This window comes from Brachyistius frenatus, unplaced genomic scaffold, assembly GCF_029030835.1.
Source record: "Brachyistius frenatus isolate BFR_SWC_R1_liver_20210118 unplaced genomic scaffold, ASM2903083v1 Contig_585, whole genome shotgun sequence".
In the NCBI taxonomy this organism is placed as follows: Eukaryota; Metazoa; Chordata; class Actinopteri; family Embiotocidae; genus Brachyistius; species Brachyistius frenatus.
Window position 1 is genome coordinate 22,237 of NW_027211184.1, and position 17,764 is coordinate 40,000.

The 17,764-nt window shown below is 46.0% G+C and overlaps 1 protein-coding gene across 2 annotated transcripts; it reads left to right on the forward strand.

Moving 5' to 3' along the window:
* Positions 1-485: 485 nt before the first annotated feature.
* Positions 486-17,337, forward strand: cherp (calcium homeostasis endoplasmic reticulum protein). Of its 2 annotated transcripts, XM_069688405.1 has the most exons (20): positions 486-646; positions 1,181-1,354; positions 4,947-4,985; positions 6,285-6,454; positions 6,593-6,730; positions 6,811-6,962; positions 7,903-8,014; positions 8,363-8,452; positions 10,111-10,306; positions 10,521-10,684; positions 11,892-12,146; positions 12,290-12,485; positions 12,576-12,820; positions 13,394-13,527; positions 14,240-14,326; positions 14,521-14,673; positions 14,918-15,031; positions 15,119-15,213; positions 15,305-15,490; positions 16,325-17,337. In XM_069688405.1, exons 1-20 carry the CDS (start codon positions 622-624, stop codon positions 16,360-16,362), a joined length of 2,763 nt encoding a protein of 920 aa, XP_069544506.1. In that variant the 5' UTR covers positions 486-621; the 3' UTR covers positions 16,363-17,337. The 2 variants fall into 2 exon arrangements, with proteins under 2 accessions (XP_069544506.1, XP_069544507.1); XM_069688406.1 differs by lacking the exon at positions 4,947-4,985.
* The last annotated feature ends 427 nt before the right edge of the window (positions 17,338-17,764 follow it).

Sequence of the window (17,764 nt, forward strand, 5' to 3'; positions counted from 1 at the left end):
TGTTGAACGGCGTCCAGCTGGTGGGCTCATTACTGCCACCTTCTGCTACAGTGTGAATCACAGGACAATTACACTCCCCCACTCTCCCCAAAACAAACCTTTATCCACGATGCTTTAATCGCTATAAACCATCAAATATATAAAAAAAACAAAAAAAAAAAAAAAACCAAAAACCTGTTCTTTAAAAGAAAAAACACTGAAAACTGCACTGAAAAAAGATTTCGGTAGACCAAGGAGTACGTTAAGGGGCCACAGGCATCGATAGGCTGGAGAGAAAACGACTGATGACTTCCTTCTTCCTCTTAACAATGCAACGAACTAGTTTAAATTCAATTTAAGATAATTCAACTCTGAGAAAGTAGATATATTCTTTTCTTTTCAACTAACGTAGAGAAAACCACCTCGCAGTCATCTTCCTCCTCGCCGCAGGGGGCGCAGCAGGCAAATCAAACGGCGACCTTCCCGTGACGCTGTTTCTGTGTAACACTTCCGGTGTAATGCAGCGGCAACGCAAGTGTGTTTTGTCAATTTCGTGACCTCAATAAGAGATATACTGAAGGAGCGGACCGATATCTGGACTATACACCGAGGCTCAGCGGGTCTCTGAAACAGGAATCTGCCATGGACATCCCCACTGCCCCCGAAGGTGAGCAGCCCGCCGCCGCGGCGGAGGGTCCCGTTGAACGGCCGCGAGCAGCACGCTACCAGCTACCTCCGAGCAGGCTAACGACAGTAACCACCGAATAGTTCATCTTTTTGTTTGTGTTTGCACCGGTTCACTGTGGAAGGAGGTGTTTTAAGACTTTTAGCGAGCATTCAGCTGCTGGCTTTGAAGGAGATACTGAGACAACAATGTGTGAAAAACACAGCAATCCTCCTTTAACCGTCCCGCAAAAACTCTGTTCGCTGTTGCAGATCTATTTACGTGTATTAATGCCGTGTTATTTCACATTTTCATGCACTACATATACATTTTTAATATATATCTTGTGTTGTATACAGTGACACGGGATGCTTCATTCAGATTGGTACAAAAGAGTTACACAAGCTCTTACAGAGACTGGTGGAAATCAAGTTATCATCAAGTTCTTTTAACCAAAACAACAACAACAACAACAGCTCCCTGTCGTGTCTTTCTGTCCTTGGTGATTTCTGTCCTCGTGTTGTTCCCCTGCTGCAGATCAGGAGCTGCGGAACGTGATCGACAAGCTGGCCCAGTTTGTCGCTCGAAATGGACCCGAGTTTGAAAAGATGACCATGGAGAAGCAGAAGGACAACCCCAAGTTCTCCTTCCTCTTCGGCGGAGAGTATTTCAGCTACTACAAGTGCAAGCTGGCCATGGAGCAACAGCAGCGTATGTAGTCAAAGGGACGGTCCACCGTCACGGCAGAATATGCACACAGATCTAATTATGATGCTGGAATTCATTTCATCTGAATCCAAGATGAGGATCTTTCCTATTTATTATAGAAATGTTCATAATCCGACCGTTCAGCTGGAGCAGCCCAGTAACGAACCGTTGGTTCGACCCTCCAACATCCTGTTGATCCTGTGTATTCTGGTGTACGGTGGAGTTTTCCTTTCACTCACTCTGACCTACGTCATCGTCCTGACTTTCGGCAGCGGTTAGCTCTCACTGTCTGCTTCACATCAGCTGTGTTCTTCATCAGAGAAGCAGGATAATCAGACGCTGCCTCCAAATCGGCCACGTGGCGCCAGACAGTGCTGAACTGAACTGAATTCACTTTCTGTTTGAAGCAAGAAGAGGGCTGAGAAAGGAGCTGTGATGTGTTTAGAGCGCAGATTAAACTGTCCATAGTATTAACTAATCAAGTACCCACCAGTGGTATCAGTGCACCTTTCTCACTGCATGTCTAAGCAGAAGAGATGGAAGTGATCCGTTTAATAATGCCAACACTCGTTGTTGATGACGTTAGTTTTACTTGTCCTCTTCCTGCTGCTAGTTCGTATTCATGTTAGCACATTCCCATGGGTTCATTGTCCAAACCAGCATAATGTGAGTTTTATTGGCATCAGACTTTTGTAAGCACATGAACAGAATAACAGGTGTATGGTAGGTAGGTAGGTAGGTAGATATATACTTTATTAATCCCCGAGGGGAATTAACACTGCAAACAATTCAGACCTGAAAACAACACGTTTCACACGACCTACTGTAACTGAATCCGAGTGGACCGTGTTGTACTGCCTCTGCCAACACTTACATCTGTGGAGAGATGCTTCAAAACGATGCTTCTGAAGGGACGTTCATTCAGAGATTAGATGGAAACAGACACACCTGTCAGGTCGTCTTCGATCCGCACGACCCTCCCCTCGTTCTTGTGTGGTATGAATTAAAACGGCTCTGCAGGCTGTATGAAACCCGTCCTGTGGTCATCAGAGTAGGTTATTGTCAGAGGAAGTTTTATTTAGGCTTGTATCATCAAATTCAGGGAACATACAGGACAACACCCAGCGCAAAACAAAAAGCCCGGTCCTCAGCTTCATCTCTGAAACCTGGTGACATGAACTCATCTGTTGCTGTTAGTGTGGGCCCAACATGTCTGGCCCTCTTTGTTTGGGATATTATTTCTACCAGGAATAATGAATTTGGACTTTGTTGGTAAATCCAGCTGTGACTTTTTTCTGCGCAGTTTAATCATAACTGGCGGAAGTGATGATCAGAAACACAGAGATAAGACCAAATATCTGATATGTGCTTGATTTGGTCATTTGTATCATCTGTACCGCAAAAGCTGTGTGTGTGTGTGTGTGTGTGTGTGTGTGTGTGTGTGTGTGTGTGTGTGTGTGTGTGTGTGTGTGTGTGTGTGTGTGTGTGTGTGTGTGTGTGTGTATGCGTGTGTGTGTGTATACACACCATTCAGTGTAGATGCCAGCAGGCCAGAGCTGAATGTATTATTCTGCGATAAATATAATGTTGTTGATGCAGAAACTCGGTACAGATGTCTCCGCAACATCTGTATGGTTCTGCACCGCGGCATTAATGAGCCTGGCCGTGTGAGTAACACCTGGGAGTTGATGAACAGATGGTTATAGTCAGCTCAGACTTCCTGTATCTGTCTTACAACACATTTACTCTGAACATGTGAATGACGTGCACTATATTTTCCTGATCAATCCTTTGAACTGTGTGAAAACAAACAAAATATCATTAACGACTCCCTCAAATCTGATGAGTCAGTCATTCACTGGTTAAACTGGGGTGAATCATGTAGCACGCACACAGTCCACCACCTCAGGCACGGATTCACTGCAACAATAGAAAGGTTTAAACTCTGGGAAGCAGAATTTGTTGTTAATCACAGGGTTTACTACAGAAATCAAAGTACCATTTTTATCCAAGTCCACACCAGTGAACATCAGGGAACATCAAGGAACATCAGGGAACATCAGGGAACACACCAGGGAACACCAGTGAACACCAGGGAACACCAGTGAACATCAGGGAACATCAGGGAACATCAGGGAACATTAGGGAACACAGGGGAACACCAGGGAACATCAGGGAACACCAGTGAACATCAGGGAACACCAGGGAACTCTAGGGAACACCGGGGAACACTAGGGGACACCAGGGAACACCAGGGAACACCAGGGAACACCAGTGAACATCAGGGAACACCAGGGAACACCAGTGAACATCAGGGAACATCAGGGAACATCAGGGAACATTAGGGAACACAGGGGAACACCAGGGAACATCAGGGAACACCAGTGAACATCAGGGAACACCAGGGAACTCTAGGGAACACCGGGGAACACCGGGGAACACTAGGGGACACCAGGGAACACCAGGGAACATCAGGGAACACCAGGGAACATCAGGGAACACTAGGGGACACCAGGAAACACTAGGGGACACCAGGAAACACTAGGGGACACCAGGGAACACCAGGGAACACCAGGGAACACCAGGGAACACCAGGGAACACTAGGGAACACCAGGAAACATCAGGGAAGACCAGGGAACACCAGGGAACACCAGGAAACACTAGGGGACACCAGTGAACACCAGGGAACATCAGGGAACATCAGGGAACATCAGGGAACATTAGGGAACATTAGGGAACACAGGGGAACACCGGGGAACACCAGGGAACACCAGGAAACACTAGGGGACACCAGGGAACATCAGGGAACACTAGGGAACTCTAGGGAACACCAGGGAACACCGGGGAACACCAGGGAACACCAGGAAACACTAGGGGACACCAGGGAACACCAGGGAACATCAGGGAACATTAGGGAACACAGGGGAACACCAGGGAACATCAGGGAACACCAGGAAACACTAGGGGACACCAGGAAACACTAGGGGACACCAGGGAACACCAGGGAACATCAGGGAACACCAGGGAACACTAGGGGACACCAGGAAACACTAGGGCACACCAGGGAACACTAGGGGACACCAGGGAACACCAGGGAACATCAGGGAACACTAGGGGACACCAGGGAACATCAGGGAACACTAGGGAACACCAGGGAACACGAGGGGACACCAGGGAACATCAGGGAACACCAGGGAACATCAGGGAACACCAGGGAACACCAGGGAATTTTGTTCCCATGTAATCAAATGTAATATTTTTCATGTCTGTCGCTGTCACGTTAGTTATCTAGTTATTATCAGCGTGTGTTTTTGGTAGTTTTAGTGCTCACTGACACAAATTAAAATGTAGTTTATGAGGCTGTGAGCTAATTACCATTATTGTTAGATAAATTAGTTCCCTCTGAAACCAATATTTAGAGATGGATTTAATTTATTTTAATATCAAACAGATGAACATGTCAGCCTGTTTTTAACAGACGTGTCTGTTTCTTGTCTGTTCAGCACAACAGCCGCATGTTTTTCTGTTTATTACAGGTTGTGGAGTTTCAGCTCTTTAGTCAGTGAAAACTAAAGTTTGCTTTTCTCCACTCAGATCCCTCTACCCACGATGGGGAGGAGTATAAATCTGAAGGTATTTACTTGGACCCAGATCTGTCAGATGAACTCAGACTTCCAGTCGGAACGTCCTCTTTTGATTTTGCACATTTTGCTGGACATCATCACGTCTGTGCTCGAAAGCCTTTTGGTTTGTTTTCAGTTGCATTCTTCATGTTTGTGTGGTTTTCTTTCTGAGTCTGTGTTGTGTTGGTGTTTCCAAGCTTGATTATATCTTCATGACAGCGCTGACTAAAATGTGCTTAATTTTCCACGTTGAAGCTACCAGGTTTGATGGGACAAACAGATGAAGGACTCACTGCCTCATCTGTTTGTCTCTGTGGGTGAGAGGCTGCACGATTTCACACATACAAGTACTGAGTTCACTAATGTCTACGTTACTGTTGTGGCCCCATTATCCTTTTTACTAACTACGATGTTACTACAAGTACTCAGTGCTGTAATATCACACTGATATCATCACATCAAGTATGAGAAGCTTAGTGTGATGTCACAAAACCTCATCATACTGTACATGTATGATCCCCAACTCATTATTGATTTACTTCTTATTTTGAAGCCCACCTCTTTACCAGAGGCAGCTTTCCAATTGTTGCTATGATCATTGATTTTTGAGCATTTATCAGCTCAGTTGATATTTCTCGGCTGCAGAACAACAGTTGGGCTGCCCTCTAATTGTCTGTCACTAAGTTATGACATTGTTTGGCCAAATGCTGCGACTTCCTGGATCTGTTTCAGAATAAAAGCCCTCCAGTGTTTCATACAGCCTTTTGTACTTGCTGCTTGGTCTTGAGTTTTAGACCAGGGACTCTTGTCTGACATGAAACAGTTTTGTTGACTGTAAATATTTGGGTGTAATCGTGCAGCCCACCTGTATTAAACTATTCTGATGTTTCTCTTCTATGTTCACAAACCTTGGTGCTTCAGCTCTTGACTGATTTTTAGTGATGCCAGCGTGTTTCCTTTCAGCAGCAGCTGTTTGTGCATTAGTTAGATAGTTAGTTAGGAGCAATAGCAAAGGTTAGAGTTGATGCTGTCTGCATGTCTTAAATTGAATTCACTCTTCTGCTTGGTTCCTGGAACATGGATCTGGTCGCTGAATGTAAGCCATATATTATTTGACCTTTAGAGCTCACTTAGATTGAAGCAGATATGAGGAAACAAACAACACAATATGTGCGTAAACATGATGTATAAAATCCTGTGTGGTCTTTGGTCACAGTGTGAACACACATCCTCAGGCAGAAAATCCAAAATGTGTCAAATCTACAGACCTCTTTAACCTCTTGCTGTTTTCCTCCTGTTGTTGTTGCAGATCTGTACAACCCGGGAGCCAAAGACGTGGTCGACATCCCTCCTCCACTGATGCCCATGATCGCCCCGCCTTCCATTCCTCCGCCTGCGGCGCCCCCTATCGATGAGCTCATCCAACAGAGCCAGTGGAATCTGCAGCAGCAGGAGCAGCACCTGCACACTCTCAGACAGGTAGAGAACAGGAAGGCATGAATACATGAAGGACGGAGGACGTCCTGCCTCAGGGATGTCTGATGTTATTTAAAGATCGTGTTTACACGTGAGGGAGCAGCTTAAAAAAGGATGACCCGTAATATTGTCTCACTGCAGGAACAAGTGACCGCCGCCATCACTTTGGCCATGGAGCAGCAGACCCAGAAGCTGCTGCTGGAAACTCAGCTGGACATCACCGAGTTTGACAACCTGCTGCAGCCCATCATCGACACGTGCACCAAAGATGCCATCTCTGTAAGCCCGTCGTCATGGAGATTCACTTTAACGTCCAGAAAAATCTGTACATCTCACTCGTGCGTCTGTCCTCCTCTCAGGCCGGTAAGAACTGGATGTTCAACAACGCCAAGACTCCACCGCACTGCGAGCTGATGACATCACACCTTCGCAACCGCATCACAGCTGATGGAGCGCACTTTGAGCTCCGCCTACACCTCATCTATTTAACCAATGACGTCCTCCATCACTGGTACGTGAACCTGAATTCATTCAGAAACCAATTTCAGAGTACACGCCTGCACAAGTGTGAAGAGCACTTAGTTTGTCTCTAGTCATATTACATGTTGATCTACTGTAGATTAATAGACTTTGAAGTTTTTTATTTGATTGCAAATTGTAGAATGTATGAAATGTATAGAAGGTACAATGAACCTGCTGGAGTTAAACATCTGGATCCAAACCACATGTGGAGGTTTGAAATGCGATTCCAGTCTGATTTCTGCAGATGCGGCTCAGATTGGGTTTCTTGTGTCACAACCAACGTCACATGGTGACGACGTCATTTTCAGAGCGACAGAGTGAGCAGAAGCTACGCTACTGCTAACAGAGATATCAGGAAGTGATTATTCTCGCGCTGTAGAGGACAACGATAACAACAGTCCACGGAAAACAGCCAAGATAAACTGTCTACTGCATCTTCCTTGTTGGAAAACGGCGTCACCAGCGTAGCTGCACGTACATCATTATCATAGCAACCCATGCAGATAGGGTTGGTGATGTCGGGACACACCGAATCTCATCTGTTCACTTGCAAATAACAGTCTTAAAGATCTGATTTGAACGTAGTCTAATATCGAGCAGTCTGTCATGAAAACATTAAACTCAACGATTTAAAAAAACAAAAACATATCAACCAAATATGGCCACCTCCTGCTTCAGCTTCTCCAGCTTCCTTTTCTCTGTTTTACGCTGGTGTAAAGTGAATATCTTTGGCCTGTTTGAAAACATCCACCTCATCAAATGATCTGTTGACCGGTGTGGAAATATAGCACTGGTACAACACTAAAACTAACCATTAGTTGAGTCATGGTCTGATTATGAATCAGTTCTTCTATAAAGAAGGTGATGTGGCTTTTTAAAACAGATATTCCTCTTTGTAAAGTGCTGTGTGTTGACATGTTCTCTCCCAGCCAGCGGAAGCAGCAGAAGGACTTGTTGGCGGCGCTGCAGAAGGTTGTTGTTCCCATCTACTGCACCAGTTTTCTGGCTGTGGAGGAAGAGAAGCAGCAGAAGATCACCAGGGTAAACACCAGCACTCCTCTCACAGCTCCAAGACACGAGGCAAATATCAGCGTCGTCAACTCTTTACAGATTAGAGGATAATTATAAAAACATATTCACATAAATCTGTCAGTTTGAAGGGCTTCCTGATGCCTGATGTGGTACATAATGTAATAAATATAATCAAAGTCAGACTGGATCCTCAGTGCCATACCACATACTGCATGTCAGCAAACAGTGCTGCAGTCTGGTAATCATTCATACAATAATATGAATAAAGGTCCCTTGTTCTTCTCTTCATTTATGAAATTGGAATTCTGGAGATGATTTGTTCTGTTTCTCTTGCCCCCACCCCCCCCGGGTTCTCAGTTGTTGCAGCTTTGGGAGAAGAACGGGTACTTTGACGAGGAGACCATTCAGCAGCTCCAGAATCCAGCGTTGGGCCTCGGCCAGTATCAGGTGAGTGGAACAAGGCTGAAAGGTGTCATTTGTAAGAATTGAATCACACCTTTAAATACCACTTACGGTAGCGTATAGGCAAATTCAAATCCAGCCCCTATCTGACTGTATAAAAGTGGATGTTGCTTCTGGCTCTAAAAAAATAAGGCCAATGTAGAAGTGTCTTAAGCTGCAATACCAGCGAGTGCCACTAGAGGTCGGCTCCAAAAAGCCTCCGGCTCCATAGACTCCCATTCAACTTCTCTTATCAACTTCTCAGCCATTGAAATTAGTTTTCTAGAGGTCCATCTGAAAATAATCTGTCATTAATTATGAAATATGCTTCAAAAAGACCTGTTTTTGGGGGCGTGTCTGTTTGATTGACAGGCCTGTGGTGCAGTCAGGTTACAGCTATCGGTGGGCGGGACGTAGTATCGTCAGGTTTCCAATCAGATCAGTCAGATCCACCTCTCATTTCATAGACTGTTTTTGTGGACACATGACGGAATTAGAGGTTTGTATGTAACATGTATGATTATTTGACTTCACTCTCTGTGTTGTACAATTTCAGGAACTGTGGAAAAAAACAAGGTTTTACAGATTGATAATAGCAAAAGAAAATAATTTCAAAACAAGAAAGAAATGCAGTCAAAGAACTATGGGAATGAGTTGATATTTACCATAAATAATAAATGAATATAAAACACCTCCGCTGCATGTCAGTGCTGCATTGCTCTTTATATGATGATGTTTGGCGAGTAAATATACAGTAAAACAGTTGGTTGTGTTCAGGCATGAGGAGTGAGGGGAAGAATATCAAGGCAGATCTGATGGGGGACAGATTTCAATGTAACACCAGCTCTTGGAGTTTCTGCAGTTTGGTAGAATTTACACGTTCTTGTCCTGTTGTTTTGTTTTTTATAACTGATGATTGTAAAGGTGGATCATATGAAACCAGAACTGCATAGGTAAAAAAATAAGTCAATCAGTCAAGCCTGTAGTTTACGTTGTTGCGGCCCTACAGCAACTCGCTATCACTCCTTGTGGTACAAAGTGGTATTACAAGATAGGACAGCTGGCTGGTCAACACTGCTATTTCTTCACCTTCTGTGGATATTTTTAGTTGATTTTAAATATCTTACAGATTGTATCTTTAAGGCTCTAATTTGCTGGCACAAAGCCAGAGGCAGTGCAAACACCGGTTTTATTCTTTAGTTTTTTTTCTCCGCCACTAGTCTGTTTGCATGCCCGTCTGCTGGTTTTCTTGTGTTTACAAGATAAGTGCATCAAAATTTAATTTTAGATATGATGCGAAAGCACAGGTCCTGGTTGAGAAACATCTGGCTCCAGCCATCCACCCTCACCTTGTGGCTCCTGTGGTCTGTTGGGTGGACAGTAACTTATTTCTGTCTCAGTCCCTCTTTTCACCTGCTGCCATACCATAATTGGTCCTTTATGGTCCATAATTGGTCTCCTCCACGTTGAGACAGCAGCACCTGTTCTGTGTCAATGCTTTTGTTCACTGACACTACAAAATTGTTGTGGTTTGCCGTTTCATGTGTTTTACTGGTGTTAGAACCCCATTTCAGAAAAATAACGGCCTTGGTAGTTTTAATTTTATTCATAGCAATCACACTGTGGAAGTCTCATGTTTAAAACACCCTTGTTTTCTCTCTCAGGCGTCCCTGATAACAGAGTACGCTGCGGTGGTGCAGCCCATCCAGCTGGCCTTCCAGCAGCAGATCCAGGTTCTGAAGACTCAGCATGACGAGTTTGTTGTCAGTCTGAAGCAGCAGCAGCAGCCGGCCGCTGCCCCCGTCGGACAGCTGTCTACCCCGGAGCCTGAAAAGGCCCCACCGATGATGACACAAGCAGGTGAGCAGAGACACACTCCACAAAACCAGAAGCAACAAAACTCTAAATGTTCAGGTACCACAGTCACACTCAGCCACGTGATAGTTACGTACAACCGCAGGGTAATTTTAACTCTGCAGTTCTGGGAGAGTTTCCATCTTGAAAAGTTTGGCCTCGTAGGTTTGTATCTTGCTCCACATGCTCGTATGTTGTAATGTGTATGTTTTGTGTGTAGGAGACGTGAAGCCTCCCATGTCAGGTCCTCCTCCAGGGGAGTTTGATGGAGCTTCATCCAGACCACAGGACCCCAGCAACCCCAGCGCACCTTCAGACCTCCCCTCCAACAAGCCTGGATGGTATGACCCCCAACACATGGGCCCCTGGAACCCCAACCAGCCGGTAAGGGTGTGTGTGTGTGTGTGTGTGTGTGTGTGAGTGTGTGAGCGTGTGCGTGCTGTAGGTTGTTGCAGATGACCTCATCAGTGTAAACAGCAGGTACAATCCAGCACCTCGACACTTGACTCTTGAGAAGTTTTTTGGGATCTTTCCAACCATCAACCATCAGTGATGTCATCATCCATCAGTGATGTCATCGTTGGTTTGTGAACGTTATGAAACCTCCAGTTCATATTCTGTTGGAGCGGTTTGGAGCAGGAAGTGACCATATTTGGACGAGCTGGGGGAGGAGCCAGAGGTAGATCTGATTGATCTGATTGGAAACCTGACGATACTACGTCCCGCCCACCGATAGCTGTAACCTGACTGCACCACAGGCCTGTCAATCAAACAGACACGCCCCCAAAAACAGGTCTTCTTGAATCCTATTTTCTAATGAATGAGGGATTATTTTCAGATGGACCTCCACACGAGCAGTAGATAACACCAGAGGGAGGTGGTGTACTCTGAGAAGTCTCCTGTGGTACCCTGGCGGGTGAAAACCGATACAAGGAGACTTCTGACGGTGGATAAAAATGTCCAGCTATTTAACCTGCATCTGACATTATACCAAGTACTCCGAGGTAGTGCCTCGGTGTATATCAGAGAGACAGACCGTTTGAAATCAACCAGATTGATAGCCTGCAGTATGAGTAGACCATGTGTCATTAATCTGGTTTAAATGACCCACACATTCAAAGGAGCCTCATGGCATCCAACAGGAGCGATTCACATCCCTGAGTTCTGTTGCCCTGGGAAACCATCATCCCTCTGTGTAAGTTTATATCACAGAGATTTGATATCCTGAGCTACGCAGTGCAGCAAAAGAGAAGAAAAGGGATTCAGCTGACGAAGTGTAAGTCTCTTCATGGCCTTTTTTTTTTTTATTTATTGAGGATTCACATCATTGATGTTTAGGGGGGGGGTGGCCTGAGTCTGGCCCCGCCTTCAACACCGTCCCGCTATCTACTGATAGGCCTCTCCCCCTCTCTGGGTTTTTGCATTGTATGAGGGTGGATCAGAAAGTTCACAGACTGATCCTGTCACTCACAGAGGTGACAGCTTGTCTGTCCTTCATGCACATGGCTGTGCTGGGCGTCGTTCTGACGTCGTGACCTCACGCGGCCCGGTCAGCCTCTCGCTGACCCTCTCTGACTTCTGTCCCCCCCAGCCTCCATTTGACCCCAACCAGCCTCCCCCTCCCTGCCCTCCTTGGAACAGCCACGAGGGGATTTGGAACGAGCAGAGGGACCCGGGGAACTGGAGCGGAGGTCCTCCTCGTGAAGGAGGTCCCTGGAGCGGTCCAGGTGGGTCTGACCCAGGCCCTCCATCTTGGAACTCCTATGAACAACAACCGCCATGGGGGAACCAGCCAGACCAGCCTCCCTGGGGTCAGAGGGAGCCCCCATTTCCTCCACGCATGCAGGCATGTGGCAGATGATTACTTTGATTTGATTTCTTTTATGAGTTCTCTGCATTTGTGATGACAGTTGATTGTTGTCTGGAGTTTCTTGTCTGTCGCAGCAAGGATGTAATTTTCCTGCTTTTTCTAACTTTTACTTTCTGTAGAGACCTCCCCATTTCAGAGGGCCCTTCCCCCCCCACCAGCAGCCCCCTCCTTTCAACCAGCCCCCCCCACCACCACACAATTTTGGCCGCTTCCCCCCACGCTTTATGCAAGAAGACTTTCCTCCCAGACACCACTATGACCGACCGCCGTACGCTCCACATCGCTTTGACTACGCTCAGGGAGAATTTCCTGGAGGTCAGTGCAGAGGCTCAAAGTGAAAGATCCTAGAGTTGTGTTTCATTTCGTTTTCTTGTGTGATTTACCGATATCCTCGTGTGTTCACAGACATTCCAGGTCCTCCTCCCCACCACCATCCCAACCAAAGGCTGCCTCCTCCAGGGATGGGAACTGAACATCCTCCCTGGGGTGGAGGAGGCCAGCACCCTGACTTTGGCCCACCCCCACATGGCTTCAACGGCCATTCACCTCAGATGCGTCACCGGCAGCATCCGGTCCAAGACGACCCCAGCCTGGTGCCCAATGTCCCCTACTTTGACCTGCCGGCTGGTCTCATGGCTCCGTTGGTCAAAGTAAGTCATCTGTTTCTGACTGTGGGACAAGGACATGAAAATAATGTTATCAGTCATTATGGGCTAAAAAATATCAGAATACTTCACTTAGTCATGGATTCACTTCTTAAAACAGCTCAAAAACAGACTAAATAACACCGCCAGTTCTTTATGGTAAGTGCCAAATACAGCTGCAGTTTTTGGACACGATGGTCACCGTACCAGAGATGTGGTGAATGTACCGATGCCACTATATTTTCACGACTCTTTATATCAAATTCAATACATGAACAAATCTATCAATTAAATAGAGTTTGAATTAACCCTTCTGTTAAAAGAAGCTGCTGGTCCCTGACCCAGCTCACTTCATTGGCTATCATTATAATAGTCCTTCAAATATAAAAACCGGCGCCTGGTTGTAAAGCGTTCCTTCAGAAGAGGTCGTGCTCATAAAAGCTGTCTCACCTGCCACAACAAAAACATGAGCAGAAGAAGAACACGTTGGTCGTCATGGCGTCCCGGTTAGACACACAGTGGCCCAGAACAGTGAAACCTGCATGTCCACTGACCCTCCTTCATCTGTCCACTGCACAGCTCGAGGACTGTGACTATAAACCTCTGGACCCCAAGGACATCCGGCTGCCCCCTCCCATGCCGCCTAGTGATCGTCTGCTGGCTGCTGTGGAGGCCTTCTACAGCCCTCCATCCCACGATCGGCCCAGGAACAGGTACACACACCTCAGCTGTGTATGCAAGACAAACTGAACTGAGATTTAAACTGGGATGACATCATGTTTACCAGCAGGCCACTCAAAGGGACATTTTGCAGCTTGTCTTAAGTGTTGATTATAAATGTGCAGTGTTTCTGTACTGAGAGAGAAAACAGAGTATTCCTGCCTACATGTACCAGGATGCATTGCACGCTGCTTCTGCTTCTGTCCAAACCTCAAATCCTTCATGTTGTTTGAAAAGTTTCTCCCTCTGCAGGAGCCATTCAATAAAAAAAACAAACAGGAAGCAGCCAGACGATACTGTTTGCTTATTATTGATCAGGAAGCTCCAAGTACTGAGCAGATACTGTAACGTGAGCAGCTACCAGACACTATGTCCCTGTTTATCCACAAAAAAGTGGATTTATGAATTCCTTTTAACTCTTGTCAGCTGACTGAAGGAGACACACTGAAAGAGATGAAAAGGTCTTTTTTGGACAGAATCCTGTTTGATTTTCATGAATGGTCATATGAAGAGTTGGCTGTTGACAGCACATGTAACACATATCAGACCAGTTTCAAAACCTTCAAATACAAATCCCTCTAAATCCTTTAAAATGAACAATTCAGAGGGCACATGACCCAAAAATGAGGTGTTCTCACCTACACCTGTCAGTTTTAACCATGTGGTCACTGGTGGATTAAAATGTGTGCTCGGTTCCTCCTCCAGTGAAGGCTGGGAGCAGAACGGCCTGTACGAGTTCTTCAGGGCCAAGATGAGAGCCAGGAGGAAAAAGGGACAGGAGAAACGCAACAGGTGAGCCTCCTCTTCATCAGATTCTCCTCTGGTTTCACTCCTAGTCAGAACCCATGCTGTCTTTGGACTGTGTGGTTGCCTGTCTCAAGTTCTGGTGTACAACGGTAGGTTGTGTTGAAGGATGGAGTCCCCGGAGCCATGTTTATTGATGTGCCTTTTGACCTCCTGACTCCCTCTGTGATCCGTTCTCGCAGCGCTCGTGGAGGCAGCCGCTCCAGGAGTCACTCCCGCAGCCGAGGGAGGTCGTCGTCCCGCTCCAGCTCTCGCTCCTCCAAGTCCTCCAGATCACGGTCCCGCTCATCTCGCTCCCGCTCCCGCAGCCGCTCCCGCTCCTACTCACGCTCCAGGTCTGCACGCACACACACACACGCACGCACACACACACACACACACACACACACACACACACACACACACACACACACACACACACCTCCCAGCTGACACCGATGGATGACTGAAGCTGCTCCCATGCTGTCAGATTCAGTGGTTTCAGACGCCGTTCTTCCACAAACCCTCCTGCTGTGTTTCAGGAGCCTCTGTAGGCTCAGATCCTTCCGTCCTAACGTGCTGTGTTCTCATCTTCTTCAGGTCCAGGAGTCGATCCAGGTCCTCTCGGAGTCGCTCCGGCTCCAGATCCAGATCCCACTCGCGTTCGCCCACCAAGCGACGCCGTGGCGCCAAATCCCGGAGCTCCTCCCCTCCGTAAGTTCCCTGTGGTGAGCTTCTTTTCCCCCAAGTTGTTCTTTATGGTTTGTATGGTAGAGATTCACCCTCTCCTGCTCTCTGCAGCTCCGCAGCAGCGGTGGGCGCCACGCCCTCCAAACTGCCTGCAGATAACCGGCTCGGGGAGGAGAACAAGGGCCATCAGCTGCTCATGAAGATGGGTATGCTCTTTTTTATTTCATAATAGTTTTTAATGTCCTGAAACGACTTCATGTATCCTCAGACTGTTCTTTTCTGTCCTGTCCGCTGCAGGTTGGAGCGGTTCAGGAGGTTTGGGGGCCAAAGAACAGGGCATCCAGGACCCCATCAAAGGAGGAGACATCCGGGATAAGTGGGACCAGTACAAAGGGGTGGGGGTCTCACTGGACGACCCCTACGAGAACTATCGTAGGAACAAGAGCTACAACTTTGTTGCCCGCATGAAGGCGAGAGAGGAAGGTAATAATAATACAATGGAGGGGGCGCTTTCACGTCATTATTGGCACGACAGTGATGCAGTCAGGACGCTGAGGTCAACGAGCATTACGATTATACAAGTTACCATCGAAATAAATCAGTCTCCAACTGAATAAATACAGAACATAGAAACACTAAACTGATCAGCTAGTTCAGTCTGGTTGGAACAAAGATATTTGATGAACAAAGATATCTGGTGAACAAAGATATCTGATGAACAAAGATATCCGGTGAACAAAGATATCCGATGAACAAAGATATCTGAGGAACAAAGATATCTGATGAACAAAGATATCTGTTAAACAAAGATATCTGATGAACAAAGATATCCGATGAACAAAGATATCTGATGAACAAAGATATCTGTTAAACAAAGATATCCGGTGAACAAAGATATCCGATGAACAAAGATATCTGAGGAACAAAGATATCTGAGGAACAAAGATATCTGATGAACAAAGATCTGTTAAACAAAGATATCTGATGAACAAAGATATCCGGTGAACAAAGATATCCGATGAACAAAGATATCCATGTTCTCATGTGTTTTTAACATTTTAGCTCCGTGTCATGTGTTCAAACCAAACCGGTCCAGCTAGCCTCCTCTAGGATTGTAAGTGCGTGACTATCCGTGGTGTTACGGTACGGGTGCTCAGAGCGACCAAAAAGGACCAAAAGAGACCCGACTTCAGTTGACCAACCAGATCTCTGGGTTGAACAAGATTTCATGGATTTAATTTTAATGAAACACGATTAGATCATAAAAACTCTGAATTTTTTTTTTAACTCTGATTCTTCTTTCTTTTCTTGATTCAGTCAACCGGGAGCCGCAGGAAACTCCTCCTACTGAGTGATGTCATCACACCCCTCATCGCCCCCCCAACCACCTCCACCAAGGATCTGACTTTCACTGCTCTCCATCCCGGACTCTGCTCACTTTCCCGAATCCTCTCCTCTCCTCCCAGAAACCAGGATCACGATGAGAAGCGGTGACGCCGGTCAGCGTGCAGCGACCCGACGGAACCGCCAGCACGAACCCTCGTAAACACACAAGTCCAACAGGACTCTGAATTCAGTCGAGTCTCAGTCAGACGTACCTCAACATGTCGGAGAGCTACGGCAGAAATGAGACAAATGATGGAAGATGAGCGGCAGAAAACAGGGAGAGCTCTGAAATCCCAGCAGTGCTTTTCAACGTTTAAATTGTGCCGAATGAGGAAGTGTGTTAGATTAGTTTGACTCGGGTTCAATCAGTTATTTCATTCTTCTTTGTTCAGTTGCTCCGTTAAAGGATTAGTTCACCCACGTGAAAAAACACATCTTATTTGCATCTCCAGAAACTGTTTTCTTTGAAGAGGATTTAGAAAGTGACTCCTTTATAAAACTCAACCACCCAGCGTGGTAGGTGGAGGCCTCACCTCACTGGGAGGAAGAGGAACACATGATTCGTGTGCCTGAGCCTTAAAGTAGAACAAAAGCTTCTCTTTTGAACCTGGTTGGTTTTAACTTCCTATTGTCTGAATTTTTCATGTAATATTTTCTGTTGAGAAACGTCAGTCTGTCTTTTAGTTGTAGAATCAAAACAAAAAACCCACAAAGCAAAAGTCAAACATTGGAAATCAGACAGAGACACCGTCAACAAATAAACACACCTCGACTCACTCATGGGCCTTTTCTGTTCATGACTCCTGTTTGTCTCCACAGCGCCTCCAGTTCATCCATCAGAGTCGTTTTTTTCTTCTTTCATGTTTGCAGACATGAAAGAAAACAAACAAAAGAATGAAAAGTTTGAAATTATGAAAATAAAAATACATCACAATTCTTCCTCACTGTTCAAACCTTCCAACTTTCTCCTGTCGTTTCCTCCTATGTTGATAAAATATCTCGTGTCTCTGACAAATGTCTGACGAGAAGAAATCGTGCAGTGATGATGTTTTATGTCCAAAAGGTCAAAGGTCAGCTTCACTGTGTCTTGGTGTCCACCTCGACACGGCTGATTGTTTAGATCTTCTGTGACGCGTCCACCTTCTACAGCCTGTAGCCTCTGGACACAACATCGCCTGTTGTCATGGCAATGAGTTTGTGTTCTATCAGAATGAGCTTTATTGGACAAATTGCTTCAAAGTCTTCACTGCATGTATTATATGAGTGGAGGAAGGAAGTTTAACATTCACACACAATTTGGAAATCACTGAACACCTTTCATGTGTGGTGAGTTGTGCGTCATTCACGTTGCTGTCAGAGTTCATGTCCATA

Coding starts and splice junctions, on each gene's coding strand:
- cherp (XM_069688405.1), top strand. CDS start 622: ATGGACATCCCCACTGCCCCCGAAG. Junction 1,355..4,946: donor GGCCATGGAGCAACAGCAGC/GTATGTAGTCAA, acceptor TTCTCCACTCAG/ATCCCTCTACCCACGATGGG. Junction 15,214..15,304: donor TCAGCTGCTCATGAAGATGG/GTATGCTCTTTT, acceptor TGTCCGCTGCAG/GTTGGAGCGGTTCAGGAGGT.